General features: G+C 57.6%; 1 protein-coding gene across 3 annotated transcripts in view; it reads left to right on the top strand.

Annotated features, from left to right (window-relative positions):
* Positions 1–16,071, top strand: part of ERI3 (ERI1 exoribonuclease family member 3) — a 118,616-nt gene that overhangs the window by 76,902 nt on the left and 25,643 nt on the right. For all 3 annotated transcript variants that reach the window (XM_048058920.2, XM_048058919.2, XM_013176386.3), the window contains exon 7: positions 8,556–8,655. In XM_048058920.2, the coding sequence (XP_047914877.1) occupies positions 8,556–8,655 (100 nt within the window). The remainder of the gene's footprint in view (positions 1–8,555; positions 8,656–16,071) is intronic.

The following is a 16,071-nucleotide window of genomic DNA, read 5'->3' as shown; positions in this document are numbered from 1 at the left end:
CCACGTTTGCAGCCTCACCAAAAAGATGCAGCACCGGGATCCTGAGCTGTTTTCTCCCCAGATTTCTCTGACACGGTTATGGGGAGGTTGAGGGGCGTGTTTGGGGCCGCGGTGTGGCCGCCCCTATAAACTGGAGCCTCCAAAGCAGCCCCGTGCCGCATGCCAGCGGCTGTGCGGCGCTGGGAGGAAAGCGCCGGCTCTCCCTCCTCCCCTCGGCGGAGTAAATAATGGCACTTTTTATTTAGCTATTATTTCCCAGCGGCAGATATCTCCTCGGCTGTCTGTTTAACTATCTTTATCTCACCCTCCTTCTCTGTTTGATATAGTTATAGATAAACAGATAGCTACCTTAGTAAATAACATGTTTTTAAGAGACCGCTGGTATGGTTAACATAGTGCGGCAGCTGTTGATTTGTCTTTCACTGTTGTTTTTTTTTCTTAAGGAAATGCTTTAAATAAGGGATACTTCATCTATTAAAAAAAATACACTTGTAGCAGCTGCTAAGCCCATCCATAAGCCTGCTTTACGTTGTATTTGTGATGGGACTGACAGTGCATGGAGGAGCCTGATTATACACAATTCCATTTTAGCAAGCCCTGCGATGTAATTTCACAGGGCGATCAGTGTTTGAATGTAATAGCAGCCTGTGCTAAGGTGTCAGAATATTAAAGGCGCTAATGGAAAAGCTCCCTGGTACACAAGGGGGACAGCATTACAGGAGACGTCGCAGATGGCTGGGCACTAAACTAATGGGGCAGGATCCAAGAAGGGAAAAAAAAACTAGCGAAGGGAGAGCTCACGGGAGCACGGGCACCTGCTTCCCTCTCACACGGAAATTAAACAGCGAGCGAGGGAGAGAGGAGCGTGTGCGTGTGTAAAAATAGAAATGGAGGGGGGAAAATACCCCCTTCCGAAGGGCTGCGGTGTTTTGACAGCGAGTTTGGTGCCAGCTTTGATTTGGAAAGGCCTGGGGTCGGATTGTGGGGTGAGTGTTTGGGGGGCTGCGGGCACACCCGAGTGGCCCCGGGAAGGGGAGGAGGAGATGAGTGGACGCTGTGGCTTTGTATAATGCAGCAAAACGACAGCCCTTTGGTGGTCTGTGACCTCCAGCTAAATCCGTGGAGGAGAGATGCAGGCAGTGTCACCCTTTTCTCCGTGTTCATGTCTCCGGGGGCTGACAGTGGGTCTGATTTTGGGGCAGCGCCGACCTCTGCCTGTTCTCCAGCACTGCCGGCGGCACCTTCCCCGCCTCGGCCGCGAGGTTCCCCAGAAGCAGCCGAAGAGGATTCGTCCGGCCCACGCTCAGCTGCCCGGACAGGGGAGTGGCAGTGGGTGGACATCCACGCAGCGTGTCCGCGGGCTTGCCTTCGTGTTACGCCCGGCTTCCTCGGTCAGCGGCGTCCTGCAGGGCCGGGGTGGTGCCCAGGGATGGCACCGCAGGGCTCTGCCTTCCAGGCGCTGGTCGGGAGCCGCCTGTGTATCTCCGTGCTGGAAGCAGTGTTTGGAGCTGCTTCCAGAAACCAGCATACCCCAGCCCGGCTCTCGGCCAGAAACGCAGGGATGGCAGAGCAGGCAGCCCAGCTCAAACAGCCCGCCCCTAGCCCGAGGGCAGGGCGAGGACTGTGGAAGGCACGGAAAAATGCCCCCAGTGCAGCTCAGCCCTTGGTTCCCACCGGGTTGTGCCGCTGGGCCACCGGGCCCCCACTCCTGCTGGCCGGTGCTCGAGCTGCTCCCGTGGGGGCCCTGCTTCTCCCCTCTCCCAGGCCAGCGCTGCCCCCCGGCCCTATTTCCCAGCCCCGCAGACCTGTAGCTTTGTTTTCCTTGCGCCCAAACCCAGGGCTCGGACCCAGGTCCCCGAGGCATTAACCTAGCGTGCCACCAGCCGCGGAGCACACAGCAGTTGAGAACATTTTATCCAGGATAATCCTTAGCCTGGGAGCGAAGCAGAGGCTGTTCTTGTTCAAACATACAGCAACGTGAAGCCTAAACTGCTTGGCGCTTTGACACTCCGGCCTCGCGGGCGCTGCCGTCGTTGCGTAAGCCTCAGCGTCTGCTAATCCCGCGGGGCCGCGGGCACCCTGCCCACGGGGCTGCTGCTGCTGCTTGTAGGGTCCCTCCTGGGGCTAAGGGGGGTTACGGCCGGGCGTTTGCGTGGCATTGCTGGGACGTGGGCAGACAGGCTGCTCTGGGGTATCCCCGCGTGCACCGAAGGGCCGGGCACCGTCCCGTGCCTCAGTTTCCCTTTGTGAAGCAAAGCTTTATCCGCTTGTGCCGCGGGGTGCTTGGGCAGGCAGCGGCTCTCCCATGGCAGCTCCAGAGCCCAGCAGGGGGTTCTCCGAGCCGTGTGTGTAGGCAGTGCTGCAGCACCGCTGGTCATACAGTTTTAGGGCATGCGTGCGCTTTGCAGGGACCCTACAGCCAGCGGCGTGGTGCCGGGGGCTGCCTGCCCAGCGAGGGGAGAGCACGCACAGGTAGGCTGCATCCCCTGCAGCTCTCCCTTAAGGTTGGGCTGTCCTCCCGTGGGCTGGGGTGATGTTTGGGGTGCTGTCCGGGAGCTTTACGTGGTCATTGCGGAGGCCCCTTGGGGTGCCGCGCCGGTACAAACGGCAGCGGAGCTCTGCAAGGCAGCCGGATGCGCGCAGAGAAAGGCAGGGATGGATGGAGTCGGTGTCAGGGCAGCAATTGCTTATCATGCCTTATCTGGGAATATGAAACTGTATTGCATGACATCCAGAGGCAGGCTGAATAGATATGCCAATTCATCTCGAGCCCGGGCTTTGACAAGCTAGACTGCCCTTGTTGAAAGGCATCAGTCAAACAAGAGCTGCTGGCTGCTTCTCCCTTTCTTAGACTTTCCCTCGCTCCCGCGCTCCGTCTCCCCCTCTCGCTGCCTCCCCTCCCTCCTCCTCCTTTTTCTTTTTTTTTTTTTTTTTCTAAGCTGTTTCCGCACAAAATTGAAAAGCTTTGGAAATAAGAATAATAAAAGCCCCCCAAACTAATACCGTTTTAAGTACGCCCCCCCCCCCACTCCCTCCCCGAATGGGCTTGATAAGGAACCCCGGTGTATGAAGGCATGTTTAGATAACATTGAGAATATTACAGCGGGGGAGAGAAAGTGGGGGGAAAAGCTTCCTGCCGCCTCTAAGCCGGGAAAGGCGACGGCACCCCGGCTAATACGAGTGTTTAATATTTGATGTGTTGGGATAAAGCAGGATCACCTTCGAATTGAATTGAGTGTCAGAATGAGAATCTATTACTGAAATTCTTGTGTGATTTGACAGCAAAGCAGACGATGTTATTCTTCACTAGTTACCGCAATCTTCTCCCCTACATCACTTAAATATTTTTTTCTTTGCTTGAGTAAACACACATTATCCTTTTTTTCCACCTCTCTTTCCCTTTTTTCTCTCCCTCTTTTATACTTTTTTTTTTCCCTTTTTTTTTTTTTCCTTAAATCAAACCTGCCTTTCGCAGGGCCGATGGAGCAGATTGTTATTTCTTTATTTGTCCTATTAAATGGAATTCCTGATCGTTTAATCCCGCTTTTGTAAGTGATTTAAAAACACTTGAAAAGCCGCGAACGTGGCAGCGCTTCTGACTAAACTGCTTAAAAGGGACCGGTTTCACCTGGGCTGGTGCTGAGCTGGGGGGGGGAAATTCCTGCCTCTGGCAGCCAGGAGGGCAGCCAGCCCACGGGGGGACGAGTTTTCCTCCTCACCTTCCGTACCACCACTTCTCGCTCTGCTCCTTCCTCACCTGCCCCCTGGTTAAATGCTGCCCCGATCCAGCAGCCTCCTTGCTGCGGGGTTTGGCCTGGGGGGTGGCAGATTCGCCCCTTCTCTTCCGTTGTGCTGCAAAGTTGGCGTGGCAAGGAATCCCAGCAAGAAATTCCCCCTTCCCCTCCTTCCTGTGGCTCGCGTGCAGTTAAATAAAGGGATGGCGAGCGATCTGCTGTCCTGGGGGACTGCCTCAAAGACACCCCCAGCCCCCGAACCTAAGGATGCTGGGGAGCGCCGGGAATGTTTTAAGCCGTTTAAAAGCCCGCTTAGCCATAGACGTGACCTCCTTTTTCTTCCCAACACCCGAACTGGCACAACGCCCTGACACCTCATCATGGGAGCGGCGCGGTGAGGTGAGTGAGAGGGAGATGCTTGTTTTGGGCGAGCAGGTGACGTGACGGGAGGAAGAAGACACTTTTGCTGCCGCGAAGTCATTTTCTCCCCTGCGCCAGTGTCAGGGGGGGTCAGCCGCAATCTGCAGGCTGCCGCGCGAGGCGGGGTCCTTGGGGAGCGCCCCCTGCCCCCCCCGCTTCTCCCTGCCGGCGAGAAGCGGGCTGGGGAAGAGCGGCTGGGGACATCTCACTGCTGCCTGCTTTCTCTTCAGGCCCGTGTTTGGCACAGGCATCGCTTTCTTTGGCAGAAACTTTCAGCCAAAAAACGCCATCGCTGTCTTTTATTCCTTCGTCCCCATCCTTCAGCGCTCTCGAGCCGCTGAGCACCTTTGCTCCTGGGAGGATTTTCCCGAAAGGAAACGCTTTCTCCCTGCCCGAAAGTGTGCGTGTTAATATTAAAATTACAATTAGCGTGTGCAACACCCTCTGGGCCTGCGGAGGGGCCGGGGAAGCTGTGCCGGCAGCCTCGGGGTGCACCAGCAGAGCACTGGCAGCTCCGTGAGCGCAGGAAGGGTTTGCGAGGCTCCCCGAGCATCCTGACCTCCGCCCGGGTGCCCCGTTCTGCCGGCGTTAAATCTTGCCTTAATGTGACTGCCGAACGCCGGTTTTTGTGAAGCGCGCCGGGCACTTCCCCATAAATAAATGATGGAGCATTATTCAGTCCGCTTAGATCAATACATCAGCCTGACAAGCTCCAGTTCTGGGAATTTTCTGACCCCCCCCCCCGGAACATCTTCTCCGAGGCTGCGCTGCTCGCGGGCTGCGGCACGGAGCCTGAAGGAGCCCGGCTGTGCTGGGGACAGGGGCGGTTTGCCTTCAGCTGTTAGCGAGGGCCAGCAGGTGAACGCGGGGCCGACTTGGGCAGCATTTTTATGAGAACTAGGCCAGTCCTGCCCGTGGTCTTCCCCCTGCGGTCAGTGCCGTCGTGCTGCCCGGCCCCACTCGTGTGCACCTCTCCCAGCTCGGAGGACCGGCTTTGACCCCCGAGACGAGCCACAGCGCTCTTGTTTTGGGGATTTTTGTAAGCTGAGGCAGGCGCATGGCGGCCACGGGGAGGTTTGGTGACCCAGTGCACCAGCAGCATGCCCTCAGACCCTTTGTGCTTCATCCCACAGCAGTCCTTCTGCCGCCCCGTGGGTTACACGCTGACCCGCAGCATCTCCGTGCCCCGGGGGCGCTGTACCCCAAATCAGACCCCCCAGCAGCTCCCCGCTTCGGTTCCCCCGTCTTGGGTTTCCCGCAGGTGACGCGAGGTACAGGTTACCTGAGGACTTGCCTCCCCGTACCGCTCCTTGTAGCGGGGTGTGGATTATCTGCCGTGCTGGTTACACGCGGGGAGATACAGCCTGTCCCTGATCTCCCGCTGCTGCGAGCTCGCATTTACTGCAGGGGTATCTGCTTACCTTGGGTTTGAGGTCCCGGCATCGGGGACCCGGGGCGGTATTTGTCTGCGAGCCGCTGCGGGTGCCTAGGGGATCGTATAAGTAAATAAATATAATTAATAATCATCCGGCTTCGGAGGAGCGTTGGCAGGGAGGCAAATGTAGCCTTCACAGAATTACAAACAAAATCAGGAAGAAAGGGAGACCTTTCGAAGAGGCGGTGCGAATGGAAATAATTGTGTTCGAGCTGCTCGAAAATTAGTCTGCAAACACCATGTCGGCTAAGTTTGGTTTTGAATGAGGATTCTGACCCAAAATGTTTTCCAGTGGCTTTTTTAAAAGACGCCTGTATTTTTTATCAGTTAAAACGTAGGTGAAAACAAAATGCCGTGGGGCCTTGCTGTCACTTTGGTGTCTGACCTCAAAGGGGGCAAGCCAGTCCCTGCAGCGCTGGGCCCCAGCCAGAGGGAGGGATAAATTAGGGTGGTTTCCCCGCCAAAAGGGTTTCCTGGCATTTTGTAAAGACTTGCGAGCAAGTTTAGGGGCTCGGTTTCAGGGCTGCGGCGGTGCCGGCGTCGGGCTGGGGACCCCGCGTCGGGAGCGCCGTGCCTCGCTTTAACAGTCAGCAGCAGAACTTTCCTGTTTAAAGATTAAACGTTGTCTTTAAATATTAAACAGCAAAGCTCCTCGCTCTTGATTGCGTGGCTGCTGCCGGCAGGCGGCTCAGAATTGCCAATTTTAATTAAAAAACTTTATTTTCGAATACAATCCACCGCTGGCAGAGCTCGGCGGCCTCCTCCCCGGCCGGGCTGCCCGTCGCCTCCCGCGGCCCGGCTCCCTTCCAGCCCCTCCGTGCCCGCGTCGCTGCCTGCCCGTGCCGAGGGGACGCGGGGGCTGCGCGAGCGGCCTCGGCCGGGGCTGATCAATGCCCCTGGCACTTCCTTCCCAAAGCCCGGGAAAAAACAATTAAAAGCCAATCGATCCTGCAGGCAGCTTTGAATATGCATAAGTGCACACTTGACCTTCAGTGGTCAGGCCAACTTCCAGCCCGGCTGCTTAGCTAGTTTGCTCAGGTACGGCGGCTGTACCCAGTGACCTTGGCTAGCCAAGCGAAATGCGAGGCGAAATTGGGGCTGGTGCTCAGCCAGGGGGGCTGCGGCACAGGCTCCCTGCTGCTGCTGCCCCCCAGTGCAGGGCTTTGGGTCAGGAGCCCCGTCCACAGCAATGAACCCGGATTTTAAGCAGCACGGGGGCTGCTTCTCACCCTCTCCCCATGCCCGAGTGGGGCAGGGGCATGGGGAGAGGGTGAAGATGTCCCTAGGTGCTCGCCTGATGGGTGTTAGAGCCGCCTGGCGCCGTGCTGGCCCTGCTGGGGGCAGCAGGCAGGGCTTGCCCCGAGCACCCAGCCGGCTGTCGCTCTGCTGGGACGCTGCCACCCTCCCTCTGTGCTCCTGGTTGGGGTAGGAGCTCTCCAAGCCGGGAGCCTGCCGCTCTGCGTCCGCCTGCCGCAGCCCAGGAGAGGGAGCCACAGGCAGAGCCGTCGGCGCTGGCACCCAGGCCACCAGCCCCCGGCAAGTGGGTGCCCCCTGGCACCCCGGCACCCCGGCACCCCGGCACGGCCGCCTGGCATCCCGGCCGCAGGAAACGTCAGCGATGAAGATATCAGAGCCTGTTTGGTGAAGGCGAGGGAACCCTCCCCGTTGTGTACACAAAGTGTAATTTCAGTGAATTATGCACAGACTTAATTAGGAGTTTTAATTGCTAATCATCTCCCAACAGGATTAGCGATGCTGTCTATTAATTACCCGTGGAGCCCTCTGTTTTGCTAAGGCACGAGGAACGCGGCGGCACGAGCGCTTACGGAGGCCGGCGATAAACCCACCACCCCCGAGCCGTGGCTCCCGGGGGAGGGCAGGCGGCGGGGGCTGCGGGGCGGCCGTGCCCACGCTAGGGACAGCAGCAGGGAGCAGGGCACAACCCCTGGTGGCAGCCCCCCGTCCCCTTTGCCCCTCATCGCCGCTGCGGGCGGGGGTCCCTGGGGGCGCGCAGGGGGTCCCACGCAGCTCCTCTCCGGCTGAGCCCCCCAAATTGGGATCCCGCTCACCCCGCGCGGCCCCGTTCCCGCTGCTGAGCGTCTCCCCAGGCACGCGCTGATCCCCGCTGCGGGAGGCAGATAGGCGCCGCGGGATTGCCCTGATCCCATCTGGGGACAATGGCCCTCACGGCGGCACAGATAGCGCCGGCGCGAGCGCCGCTAAGCCCGCGTGCCGTTCTTAAGGCTCACAATGCGGCCGTGAGCTTAATTCCTCAAGATGAAGAAGATAGGGGGCTGGCAGCCCCTAATTACAGGCGCGGGGGCGGCGCGGGGGCCTGGCTGCGTCCCCGTTTGCATTGTCCGCTGGGGTTGTGCTGCTCAGGCTCCCGGCTCCCTCCCTCCGGCCAGGCTGTGTCTCTGTGCCTTGGGGCGAGCAGTGCTGGGGCCCCGGGGGGGGGTTTTCCCAGTGTGGGGGTCCCAAGGATGGATGGAGAGGTAAGGGGCTGCAGCTCGGGTCAGCCTGGGCTCGGCCACCCCTTTCCAGCCCCTGGGCAGCCCATCCGTGGTGCCGCAGGGAGGGTGGAATGGTGCTGGAGCAGCCCAGGGACAGGCAGGACAAGCCCCCAGCGTGACGGAGGTGGCCGTGGGCGATGTTAATCCTGCACAGGGCCCGGGCACGGAGCTGGGGACTGACACCTGGGTCCCTCGCAGCGGTGACGCTCCTGTACGAGGCTCGGGGACAGGCCCTGGGCACCTCCGAGCAACATCAGCTGGGCCAGGCCTGCAGCACCTCCCGGAAAGTTTTTGTAGGGGTGACGCATGGGTCTGTGTTGAATATCGGGGACACGGACCTGCTCATGCCCCAGGAACTGCCGCGCACGGGCAGCTGCCAGCAGCGGGGTGCTCCCCAAAACGTGCCTGCGTGCTGTCTGTGCCGCCGTCTGACCCTCTGCTTCTCTCTTGCAGGCGTACAGCTTTGCCATGGGGAGCTGGCCAAAGAACGGGCTCTTAGACATGAACAAAGGACTGAACCTACAGCACATAGGGAGGCCTCACAGCGGGATAGGTGAGTGACCGGGCCCTGCGCCTTGCCCGTCCCTGTGGCTGCGGCTCGGGGGGCGCCTCAGCTCCCAGAGCTGCTCCGGGCTGGGTGGTGAGAGCCAGCCGAAGGGCTGCGGGGTCTCAATGGTGGAGGGGAAGAAGATGCGCCAGGGAGAACACTCACGTGCACGTGCCCGCGGTGTCCCTGCTATACCCACACCCCAGCCACAAGGGGATGGTTGGGGAACACATCACGGCTCTCAGTCCCTCTGGGGGTGCTGGAACTGCAAGAGGAGCGGGCTGGGCAGGGGACTGTCCCCAATGGGATGGTGTTCCAGCTGTGTTGGGTGCTGTGGCCATCCTCGGAGCAGAGGCGGGGGCAGGCAGCGGGCTGCGGGACCAGCAGGAGCTCAATGCACGGGTCATGGGGAGCTAGCCCGCGTCCGCTGGGCTGCACCGCAGAGAGCTGCATCGCTCTCGCCCGTCTCGTGTCTCCGTTCCCTCTGCCTCCCGGCCCTTCATCCGCTCTGACTCGAGAGCATTCAAGTTTGCAGGGAGGTAAGATTTACTTGGAAAAGTCACCTGCTACCTGGGCCTCGAGGAGGCTGTTTAATATTGTTTCAAGACTCTAACCATTAAACTCTCCAATCAATCCAAGTTACGGAGATGAATTATTTAAAGCTCACCAGCTTTTAATTAGCAAGCTCCTTTTGAACTATGGATCTGGTTGCATTATTGACGGAGGTAGCATTAAAATTTGCTTCCTTGCCTGGGAGCAGATTTGCCTTGCTTGTGTGCCACGTTGGGGGGGGACGACGGAGAAGGAGCCGGGCCTGCAGGAGCTGGGTGTGCCGTCCTGCTTTGGGGCTTGGACCTTGCCTAGGGTCCCTCTGGGGGATGCAGGGTTGTTTTGTGTCTCATCTTCCCTTGTTTTATTTATGGTGAGAGCGCTCTGTTGCTGTCATCTCCTACTCTGACAAACTGTCCCCAGCCCCGGAGTATCATCTGTCTGCCGTTGGGTTTTGCCCGCGTTTATCTCAGCGCTGTTGTCTTGCTCGGGTGTCTCTGCCTGCTGGAGCTGAGAAAGATGCTGCTCGTGTCCCTCCCCGCTCCAGCCCTTTAGGAAGGTTTTGCTGCTTCGTTTCTGCCAAGCGCCCTCCCTGGGGGAGCACTCCTGGCTGCTGTGGGGTGAGCCATGGGGTGGATTGTCTGCAGCTCTGCCCCAGACTCCTGCAATCTTCTGCCTTTGGCGGGGGCAGCAGCCGCTGGCCTCCCGTGCCTGGTGGCTTTAGAGGGGGCTGAGCTCAGCATCCCTCCTGGGACAAGGCTCGGGGTGACGCTGGTGGCTGGAGACCTGCCTTGCCTGGTGTTTTACGGGGACACCAGCCTCCTGGCCGCCTCACTTCCCAGCTCAGGGATGCAGGGATGTGCAACATGGGCTTTTCCTTACAAACCTGGTAGAAAAATCGCAGTGGACAGCCACTTCTTTTTGTAAACAGATTGCAAATTCGTGGTCTCGCCTGATGGGTTGTGCATTGCTTTATTTTCACATCGCTCTCCGATTCACTCTGGCTCAGCAGATACCTGCTCCAAACCTGGGCTCTTCGCAGCCTCTGGGACCGGTCCTCACTCTGTGCTTCCTTTCCTCTCCTCTGCTTTACCTCGTGTGAAGTCCTGGCAGGCACGGGGCACTCGATGCCCTACCGGATCCCGTAGGGGAGCCTCACCTTGCACAGCTGCCACGTGCAGGCAGGGGGCTTGTGGTGGACCCTGCTGAAATCCGGGGCCACATCCCTTGGGAAATATGGCTGCGAGTGTGGAACAGCAAGCTGCTGAGCAGGGCTCGTTTCCAGCTTCCAGCTGGTTTCTGCTCGCGAGCAAACGAGCTGCGGATCCTGCCGAGGGACAGGGAAGGGCTGGTGCCACCAAAGCGTCACCTCGGTGGCAGGCCGTGCAAAGCAGCTGCCTTGTGGCTGGGCATGCAGGGGTCCGGTGTGGGTGTGTTGTGGGAGGGAAGAAGAGGGGATGCATCAATATTTCGGTTTGGTGAGCAATTCCAGGCAGAATAAGGGGGTGGCAGTATCCTGCTCCAGAAGGTGAGGGTGCAGGAAATCCGTGGGAGATGGGAAAGGAGCGAAAGGGGAGTGAAGCCTGTTCTTCCACCTGCAGTCCCAGGCTGGTGTTTCAGCTGTACGAATTCCCCAGAGAGGACTTTCTGCAGCTCCCATCTCTCCTCGAACACAGATTAAATGCATGGCAGCCCCAGCGTGGGCTGGAGGATCTCGGGGGTGCCCGATAGGAGGTTGCGGGAAGGACAAGGCGCAGGGGAGGGTTAGGGCACGGGGTCCATGCGGTGACACCAGCACGGCAGCGTTCTCACATCGGGGCCTCTCTGCGGACTTGCAGAGACTGATACAAATCAGAATGATTGAAATCGCAGCTTTTAATTGTGATTTAAATCAGCCAGCAGGGCACCTGCTTTCGGTAATTGATTTTCTTCTGGTTTTGCACTTTTTTTTTTTTATCCGTTTCCCTGAAGAAAGGTCAAGTTTTACTGACCAGCACCTATCAAACCGTGTTCAGCTCTCCCTACCATTGCCCAGATGTTAAGTCTCGTTGTCCTTTTACACATCAAATATCGTATTTGCATTTGTTTTGATCAATAACGTTACATAATGTGCCTTTAGTCTGGGTTTTTAGATCATTGTCGCATTAGGAAAATGGTGAGTTACTGTTTGTTATTCAAGAGGTGGGGATTAGATTATTATTCATGATGTGATTTGTTGCGCTTTTGGATGAAAATTGGAATGCCAAGTATCTCAAGTACCCGTGAGGTCATTTAAATGATGTTTATTAGTGAAATACTGCTTCCCTTGCATATGCCTAGCATAGAAGGAAAAGTGCATTTCGTATTTTTTGTTAACGATACCAGATGCATGAAACAAAAGTGTCCTGGTTCCAGTTAGGACAGAGTTAAGTAGCTCATAGTAGCTGGTAGGGTGCTATGTTTTGGATTAGGATGAGAAGAGCGCTGATAACATGCTGATGTTTTAATTGTTGCAGAGCAGTGTTTACACCAGGCCAAGGACTTTTCGGCTTCTTGCTCTGTCCTGCCAGCGAGCAGGCTGGGGGTGCAGCAGGAGCTGGGAGGGGACAGACCCAGGACAGCTGACCCAAACTGGCCAAAGGGGTATTCCATACCATCTGACGTCATGCTAAACAATATATAGGGGTGGCTGGCCGGGGTGGGGGGGCCGGCTGCTCGGGAATAGGCTGGGCATCGGTCAGCGGGTGGTGAGCAATTGCATTGTGCATCACTTGTTTCTTACACATTATTATTGTTAATACTATTATCATTATCACTATTATTATTATTATTGTTATTATTATTTTCCTGTCTTAATAAACTGTCTTTATCTCAACTCACAGGCTTCACTTTCCCGTTTCTCTCCCCCCATCCCAGAGAGGGAGGGGGGAGGGTGAGCGAACGGCTGTGTGGTGTTTAGCTGCCAGCCGGGTTAAACCACAACAAAAAGTAAGAACAGTGGCTGTGAGTTGAACAAGTGTTTCTGGAAAGCACCCCTTCGAGGTCTTAGAGTTAGTCTCCTCCTCGCCTACGTTTGCTTGTTTTTCTGATTATGGAAGAGATAAAAGGCACACCTTCGTTGTGTTCGGGCCTTTGTTGTTTCTTGGCTCCGAACGAGCCAGTTATTGTAGGGAAAACACACCGAGACAAGGGAGAAGTTCCCAAATCTGCAGAAGAAGCCGCTGCTGGGATAGTTTGTTTCCCATTTCTCCTCTCCGGTTCCGCCTGCAGTGGGCTGGAGCAGCGTCTAAAGCCCGGTGTTAGCCCTTGCTGTTGGTCTCTTTTGAATCGAATGGAATTTAACCGATCCTTGAAAGTTTAGACTTCGGCGTGCAGATAGTTAGGACTTCCCATTTAGCTCTAAATGTCAGGTATGGGTTTTTTTCTTTTTACTTCTTCAGGGACGAGGTCACCCAGGCCACTGTGCCTCTTGCTGACGGACCAGGAGCATGCATCCAAGGCTCAGCCCCAGGCCAGGGTGCTCGGTGCTGCTGGGCACAGCAGGAGGGTCCTGGCCAGGAGGAGCCCACGGGCTCGGGATGGTGCCAGCTCGGTCCTGCTCACAGCCTCGGCACGGGGCTTCACCGCTTCCCTGTGCCATGGGGCCGAGAGAGAAGGGAGAAGCCCCCTGCCTGGGCAGGTCAGCGGCCCCTGCGGTGAGCGACCCGGCAAGCACCCGGCGCCTTCGCGGCCCCGTCTCTCTCTTTTTTCGTTTCCTGATTGGAAATCTCAGAAGGTTAGGGTGTGATATTGTTCCTGATCCGGAGCATTAATTAGGCCTCGGAAAGAAGAAGAGGAATTGCGTGTTTTTAACGGCGAGGTTAATGGGATGCTCGCAGAGTAGACAGTTTTAATGAGCTTCAACTCGATGCGCAGTGAGTTTACTCTTTGTGTTAAAAGGGTCACACTGCGCTAGTTTGATGTGGATTGTCTCCTGGCCCCCGGTGTCATAGGTGAGCGGCTGTCAGAGTCCAGTCAGAGCGCATTTACTTAGTGACACGATTCTAATTAACTGCCGCGGGCTGCCAGCGCCGCGGGGAGCCGGGCGGGCGCCTGCGGGGTGCTGCTGCCCTGCCCTGCCCGCGCGGGGGCTGCGCGTGCTAAGTGCGGCGGCGGGCACCCCTAATGGGGGCCTTTGGCTCTCAGCTCCGGCTCGGGAGGGTGGCCCACGAGACTTCTCCTCGCCCCGCCAGGTCCTCAGAGCTCGCCGGCTTTCTTTCAGCCTCCTCTCTCGTCGGCCTGCTTTTCCTCCCCCTCTTCCTGGCTCTCCTGGCGCAGGGATGCTGCGAGCCCCGAGCCGCGGGCAGCCCCCAGGGCACTGCGAGCCCCCCGTGCCCACCCACCCTCTGCGCCAGGTGGACCCAGGGGACGGGCACAGCATTTTGTGACTCTCCCCTCTGTCTTTTTGGTCGCTTCCCATCTCAGCCCTCGCTGGTACTGGGTGATGAGGTGATGCTCTTACCGGGAGCAGCGCCACGTGCTCAGCACCATCCTTTTGCCAGGGTGGCAAGAGCCGGAGGACACGGGGCTTGCTCAGGACCAAGGAGCTGCCTCGGGGCCACTGCCCCGGACACCCCGGGGCTTCCTCTCCCAAGCAGCCCGAGACAAAAGGGGAAAGACCCCGAGTTAAATAATTAAAAGAGACTTAAGTAAAAAGCAACAGAAATGTCACCAAATGAGCAGTGTCACTCCGAATTAGCGCTGGTAAAGGTCAGGCAGATCCCGAGCAGGTGGAGCGGACGCGCGCGGGTGCAGCGGCGAGGCTCAGCATCCCGGCAGGATGGAGCCCGATGAAAGGACCCGGCCGGATGCACCGTGAGACCACGGGACCGGGAATGGGGTGGCACACGGGTGGCAGGGTCCCGCTGCGAGTGCCGGGCCCTACATCCTGCAGGAGGAGTGGTGAAGCCGGGGCGGCCGGTTGGAGGACGCACGTCTGTCAGAGTCCAGTCAGAGCACATTAACGCGGTGACATGATTCTAATTAACTGCCGTGAGAGGTGTCACAGCTGGAAAAGCAGTGAGCAGAGACAAGCTTTTAAAAAAAGAAAAAAGCAATGTGACAGTCTTTTTTTTTTCCTTTTCTTTTTCTTTCTATTTCTTTTTTTTTTCCTTTTTTTTTTTTTTTTTTTTACTCTTGTGTGCTCTCTCCCCTCCATGTGGGAGTGGATCTAAAGATAATTAGGATGTCTGGCTGCCTGGGAACCTGAGCCAGGGCTCTTTTGCTTTCAGTCATTTAAGTTTTCGACATCTCTCTGAAGGGACTTGGTGGCGCAGTGGATTACTGCGCGCCAGAGTGACAGAACACTCTTCTAATCGTAAACCCTTTTTAGAAAAGATTCAGCTCTCCCTTTTTCCCTGGGAGCAGCGGGGGGTATGTTCTGATCACTGCAGCTCTGTTCCCATACACGCTACAATGGGAAACTCAAGGTCTTTCAGCTGTTTCCTGCAGTTAACAAAGGAGGCACAGAAGAAAGAAAGGAAGGATGATTGAGTGTTTGTGTTGACTGCACTCACCCCTCCGTCCTAGCCAGCCGAAAGTTGATCGCGCTCCCGCTCGCGGGGGCACGGTGCGCTCGCCCGGCCCCGCTGAGCCAGGGGTGGTTGCTGGAGCCGTCCCACATCGCCCCGGTGTGCTGGTGGAGGTGAGACAGGCTGTGGGGCTTCTGCTGCCTGGGACAAGCCCTGGTGCGGCACAGCGATGTGATGCCAAGCGATGCGATGCCGTGACATGATGCCATGCGATGCCATGCGATGCCGTGCGATGCGATGATGCGATGCCGTGAGGTGCCCTGCAGTACAGTGTGATGCCGTGAGATGTGACGCCATGAGATGCCACGCGATGCCAGGCGGTGCCGTGCGCTCCTCCCAACCAAGGGACAGGTAGCTGAGGTTGCTGCTCACGCAGACTTTGCGAGAGGCAGGCGCATGCCCCCAGCTTCGGGCTGGAATCAGGTGTGTGCAGCACCGGTGTCAGGCTGAAGAGGGATGTCTGGCATGTCTGGGCTGGCACGGCTGCTGCTGTCCCCCAGCTCCTGTCCCCTCTCACTCCTGGCTGTCCCCAGACACATCCGACCAGCGGTGTGGACTGTCCCCCCATGGGGAGGAGAGCAGGTCTGCTGTCCCTCCCCGCAGCACGGCCTCTGGCCCAACTCCTCTGCCCGGTGGCAGATGGAAAACCTCTCAGATACATTTTCTGTACCACCCCTAACCCTTGTTGGTGTACGGGGAGCAAGGCGTTGCTGGAGGGTGTGTTTATGGCTGCTCTGCGTTACAAATCAGCCAGTCCCAAACCCAGGAGCTTGCAGACCCGAACTGACCTACACCACAGAGAACCCCGTGCGCTGCCTCGGACCTGTCCCACCGTTGGCTTTTTGGCTGGTCCTGTTGCAAAATATCCCTCCCTGCACGGCGTGAGCCCGGTGGGCAGCAGGAACAGCCTTTGCTCAGGTCCAGCCCTGTCCCTTGGTGTGCTGGATGGGTGAAACGTGCTTGCTGGCACTTGTTCTCCTGGAACAAGCAGCATTGCCATGCACCACGGCGCGGCCTCAGACAGAGACATACATGATAGGTAAGAGGCCTGGGAAGATCATTAACTTCCCAGAGAGCTTTTTCAATGGAAAGTAGCGACGTAAAACACCGAGTGACATTTTGATTTCCCCGTGGATCCTTTTGGTGCCGTGGTGTCTCTCAGTGATGCGTCCCAGACGAAGCTAAACGGTGGCTCGTCTTCTCCTACCTGTGAGAGGGGAGAGTTTCCTCCTAACGAACATAAACGCCTCAATTAGGAGCATGCATTGCCTGTGCTCTGCGCTCCTGTGGAAGGGGTCTTTGGGGGGTGTCCCCAGCCTGCCCT

The sequence above is a fragment of the Anser cygnoides genome, chromosome 8, assembly GCF_040182565.1.
Source record: "Anser cygnoides isolate HZ-2024a breed goose chromosome 8, Taihu_goose_T2T_genome, whole genome shotgun sequence".
NCBI lineage: Eukaryota > Metazoa > Chordata > Aves > Anseriformes > Anatidae > Anser > Anser cygnoides.
This window is presented reverse-complemented; position numbering and strand designations above follow the sequence as displayed.